The sequence below is a fragment of the Myotis brandtii genome, unplaced genomic scaffold (assembly GCF_000412655.1).
Source record: "Myotis brandtii unplaced genomic scaffold, ASM41265v1 scaffold126, whole genome shotgun sequence".
NCBI lineage: Eukaryota > Metazoa > Chordata > Mammalia > Chiroptera > Vespertilionidae > Myotis > Myotis brandtii.
Genome location: NW_005354425.1, coordinates 1040953 through 1046507, shown reverse-complemented (window position 1 = coordinate 1046507; position 5555 = coordinate 1040953). Strand labels below are relative to the sequence as shown.

At 42.4% G+C, this 5555-nt stretch overlaps 1 protein-coding gene across 1 annotated transcript in view; it reads left to right on the top strand.

The window, feature by feature from the left end:
- IL13RA1 (interleukin 13 receptor, alpha 1) overlaps positions 1–5555 on the top strand; it is a 63130-nt gene that overhangs the window by 12756 nt on the left and 44819 nt on the right. Inside the window, exon 3 of the mRNA XM_014534184.1 lies at positions 3289–3427. Coding sequence (XP_014389670.1) covers positions 3289–3427 — 139 coding nt within the window. The remainder of the gene's footprint in view (positions 1–3288; positions 3428–5555) is intronic.

Sequence of the window (5555 nt, the reverse complement as noted above, 5' to 3'; positions counted from 1 at the left end):
ACTGTTGTAAATATCATACCCTTTATATCCTGTATATTGGCTTCTTTTAAATAAAGTGAAATGTCTTAGAAAAAAAAAAAGGCAAGGCAGGGCGGGACCCAGAAGACCCATATGGGGAGTGCCACTCAGCCAGAAGCTGGCTCATGGCTGGCCAGCGCAGTGGTGGTGGCAGGAGCCTCTCCCACCTCCGTGGCAGCACTAAGAATGTCCAACTAATGGTTTAGACCTGATCCCTTGGGGGCCTAAGCCTTTAGTTGGGCATCCCCCGAGGGCTCCCTGGCTGCCAGAAGGATGTCTGACTGCAAGGTTAGGCCTGATCCCCCGGGGAGTGGGCCTACGTTTACAGGTGGACATCTCCTAAGGGGTCCTGGACTGTGACTGGGCGCAGGCCAGGCTGAGGGCCCCCCCCCCCCACCAGTGCACAAATTTTTGTGCACTGGGCCTCTGGTATATATATAAAAAAAGATGAATCAAGGGTTTATAATGATTCTTTTAAAAATTAGCTTAAGTGGCTCTCCCCACCACTATTTAAAAAATCTAATAGTTTCCCAATCTGGCAAGTGAAAGAAGGATCTGGCATCAGATTTTAGATAGTATCTTTCACCACCAAGAGATAGACAAGTCTCACCAGGTGAATAAATTAAAAGATTGTTGTTCTGTCCAGGCATCCAGAGAGGCAGAGCTGAAACTGATATCCCTTTCGTTCTTAGAAAGGAATCTGCAACTGGGAAAGTTTTGACCCAGCCAAAGTTTTGACCCAGCCAAAGTTTTGACCCAGCCAAAGTTTTGACATTGGTCCTAACGGGAGGGATCAGTTCAGGACTCTTGCCTTGATTTTTGATAAAATTTCAAAGAAGGCCAGATTATTTGAAGGGTGGAGCATAATGTCATACAGCAGCTAGCTACCAGTGGAATGAGTCACCATAGCTGAAAGTCACATGGGAGCCATCTCACATACCTCATCCAGATCTGCTGGGAGGGCTTTAGTTCCTTACCAAGAAGTGTGCTTGACCTGGCAATCATTGACAATGTGGGTTCCTACTTTATTCATGCCAATCTAATATTATTTACCTTGAGCTTTGAAAGATATTTTAAAAAATGATTCTATCCCCCGCACACACACCATCTCTTTTCTAAGTCCTTTTATTATTCCTATGCCCAAAACATAAGGTTCAAATTTAGGTACTAAAGTATTTTTCCAGTTAAAAATTCCATTATAATAAAAATATTTGTGTAATAAAACTCCTCAGTCCTCTCCCTGAAACAATATCTAATGTAATAAGAGAATCGAGATTTTCCCATGATGATTCTAATTTATGGCATTTGACTGCACATTTTCCCCCTGGTGTCTTCAAAGGGCAAATGCAGCTTCCAAATAAGAATTATCAAGGATCCTTGGGTCAGAGTGGCTCCTTCAGGGCTATACAAGAAGTCCTGGAATAATATTGTTTTGTTCAACATCTTTTTGTTATAACATTGATAGAATGCCATAGGAACTCAACTGTTTTATATCAATTAGCTTGTGGTAAAACTAGCTTCATTATACATCATTGTCGTTTCACTTAAAGTCGCAGAACCTACTGATGGCATTAATGAGGACTTAGTGTGTAAGACTTGTGCTTACGAAAATTGTGAGCTTGGTGAAATTTTCATTTGGACCTTTCCTGCCATCATTACCAGGATTCTGGGGCTGGCTTTCCGCTTCACAGGCTGAGAAACTTCATTTCCTCAGCACACATTCACCTCTCAAGGGCCACTTCCTTACTTTGCCATGAAAGCTATAAAAGTGAAATATTCTAGAAAGCCTTCTGTTGGCCTCAATGGTGTGTTCCATCCCTGTTGGCAGCAACTGTATGGAAAACCAAACAATAAGTGGGCTTCTTGGTTAGGAATTAGTTGTGAAAATTTACTTCACTAAGAATAACAGGAGGCCCCACTGAGGGTAGGCAGAGCTTTGCTGGTAGGACAGAAATACTCAATGTCCATGGAGCTAACTCACCCTTTCTTGTCTCCGAGCCAGAATTTTGCTAACAGACATTTATTTTTATTTTCTTCCAGGGCTGACCAACTAACTCCCTTTTCAGAGGGCTGTCTTGTCCGGGCCTAAAAGCTGTTCAGTCTCTATAAAGTGATTTTCTTTTGTCTTTGCTATTCATGAATTCTTGATTTGCTAGCTACCTCTTAGATGGCATCCTTTATGTCCTGGTTTTGGGAGTATCTCATATTTGCCCTCATGTTCACTTGGCAGCAGGCATGTGAAATGGAAGAGTAGAGCCTTAGGGTGGAAAATAGAGTCAGCTGTGACCAGTTTTCCCCTTTGTGGCCATCAGCACGTATATACAAGGAAATGCTGTCTTCAACTTGAGTCAGAAACTATTGCAAAACAGGAAACTCCTTGGAGCTCTGATTCAAAGCAACTCCATTTTTAATAATTCTAACTCCGTCACCTTGGGAGATATTTTCCTGAGGAACCCTTTAATCTCATTATTCTAAATCATAATAACTAGATTTGTGATTTATGTCTGTATGCTATCTTTAAGTTGGCTTTCTGTGGTTTCACAAAACTTATCTACTTTTCAGAATAAGAGTGTGGTATACACAGTGCATATATCAACCGTTAAAATTTCTACGGGTATGTAAGATAGTAAAAATGGTCAAACAGTATAGAAAGATGTTTAATGAAAGATCTCTCTTGGGCCCTGAGGCCCCCTTTCTTTACTTCCTCTCCTCAGATGTGACCAGGATGACTAAGAAATCCTTTTTACCTTGATCTTGATGGCATACTGCATCTACTTGGAATGGAATTTTGATAATATTATTGCGTTTTCCATAGAATTGTTTTTAGACAGTTGATGTTTTAGTATGGTAGGATTTATAGGTAAATGTCATAATGTGTATACATTTAAAACATGGGAAATTGTCTTTTATCTATAACAGGGTTTCTTAATGCCGACACCACTAACATTTGGCCCAGGATAATTCTTGTTATAGGGGGAAGGGAAGGCTGTCTAGTGCATTGTGGGATGTTTAGCAGCATCCTTGGCCTCTACCCACTAAATGCCAGTAGCAAGTCTCTTCAAGTCATGACAACTGAAAGTGTTCTTAGACAATTCCAAAGGTCCCCCTGGGTTGGGGGGATGGAGAAAATCACCCCAAGTCGAGATGACTTATCTATACCATTGGATAACTTTCCATTTTTTATACATCTGGGCATGCTAATGTTTTATTATGTAAGTGTATTTCTGTATGTTTGCTGTAGCAATGCCTATTTTTATTTCCTAACCTTAGAAAATTGCTCCAGAAACTCATCGTTCAAAAGAAGTGGCCCTGAACGAGAGGATTTGTCTGCAAGTGGGGTCCCAGTGTAGCACCAATGAAAGTGACAATCCTAGCATTTTGGTGGAAAAGTGCACCTCACCCCCTGAAGGTAACAACTGAAAGCAGTTTCTCTTGGTATATAGAGAATAATCCAAATTATCCATATGCTTATGTTCAGTGTCCATTAATTCATTCAGTTACAAACATTTGCTGAATGTAATAAGTTCCAAGCACTTTTACTAGGTACTAGCAACACAGTGATCAATATGAGAACGTCCCTGCCTTCGAGGTGCTCACCAACACCTTGAATAACAATGCTCAAGAGTTATGTAGTACTTAATAATTTGGAAAATCACACACACACTTTTCTTTTTTTAAAATATATTTTTATTGATTTCAGAGAGGAAGGGAAAGGGAGAGAGAGAGAAACATCAATGATGAGAAAGAATCATTGATCGGCTGCCTCCTGCACACCCAACACTGTGGATCGAGCCCGTAATCCAGGCATGTGCCCTTCACCAGAATCAAACCTGGTACCCTTCAGTCTTCAGGCCGACACTCTATCCACTGAGCCAAACCAGCGAGGGCCACACACACACTTTTCATCAAGCCTCATAAGCTTGTCTTGTGAAGTAAGCAAGGCACATATTATTATTATTATCCTTTTCATTTTATTAGGGAACTGAGTGAGTTGCTGTAGGTCTTCAGATTCCAGATCCAGTGCTTTAAAAACACACAAAATATGTACTACCTTCCTCATTATATAGAGAGATTAGTTTGATATACAGGATATATTTGGGCAAAGATGTTAAAAAGGCAAACGAACTGCTGCCCTGGCTGCAATTCAAGATTAGCCCTAGGAAAAGCTGTCAAGTAGTCAGATTGTCCCCCACCTGCCTTCGTACCCATCACCCAGTATCCTTTTGGCTTTTATGTTGCAGGCAGGGAGTACATACTAGTATATACTGCTTAAGAGCAGAGCTACTAGAGCCAAAATTTCCAAGTTTACTACTTGGTTCTGCTCGTTTCTGGTTGTGTGACCATAGGCAGATCACTTAGCCCTTCCTTCATTAAGTTTCCTCATCTGTAAAATGGAGATGATGATAGTACCTACTTACCAGGACTGTTGAAAGGATTACCTAAGTCAGTATATGTGAGGCACATAGAATAGTACCTGGCAAAGAGTAAATGCTCTGTACATATTACCTATTGATGTTATGTTGCCCCTTGTCTGTGCAGGGCACAACTATTACCTCCAAACATTAGCACTGCATGGCATGTTCTCCAGATTAGCGGTCGCCAACCTTTCAAATCTCATGGACTACCAGTGGTCCGAGGACCACCGGTTGGCGACCACTGCTCCAGACCATGCTGTCTACCTGCCTTGCACTGATCAAAAGTATATGAAATAGCCCTAGCTATTGGCTCAGTGCATAGAGCATTGGCCTGTGGACTGAAGGGTCCAGGGTTTGATTCTGGTCAAGGGCACATACCTCAGTTGTAGACTCTGGCCCTGGCCCTGGTCCAGGTGCATGTGGGAGGCAGCCAATCGATGTGTCTCTCTCACATCAATGTTTCTGTATCTCCCCCTCCCTTGCACTCTAAAAATCAATGTAAAAATATCCTCGAGTTAGGATTAACGAAAAAATATATGAAACAATATTTATAAAATTAAAGTTTGGTACTGCTAGGAAGCTGGGAGCATGGTTTAAAACAACTTACCTCCCATATTCTCATTTCTTTAGGAGTTTAATAAATAATCTGAAGAAAACTTAAATTGTATTTTAGCAGTAAAATGGTTGATGATGGCTTAGTACAGTACTGCTTCAAGAATCCTGAGGGATAAGAGGTTTGCATTTTAAACAGAGATATCCTATGTAATAAGGAGCTAATATACAAATGGTCATCATGCCCTCATGCCAGAACTGCTAAGACACAACACTGCGGAAAGAGGAATGGGGACCAGACAGGCACAAATGAGCTGGGGAGAGAGGATTGGGGAGCAGCCAGGCACAAATGAGCTCGCTAGAGAGGAATGGGGACCAGCCAGGCTGCCGCCCGGGGGAGGGACAAGCTGCCTGCCCTGTGGCCCCAGGTGTCAGCGGCTGCACCTGTGGCCTGGGCAAGGGACAAGCTGCCTGCTCCATGGTCCCGGGCACCAGCGGCTGGGGCTGCAGCCTGGGAGAGGGACAAGCTGTCCGCTTTGTGGTCATGGGCGCCAGTGGCTATGCCTGTGG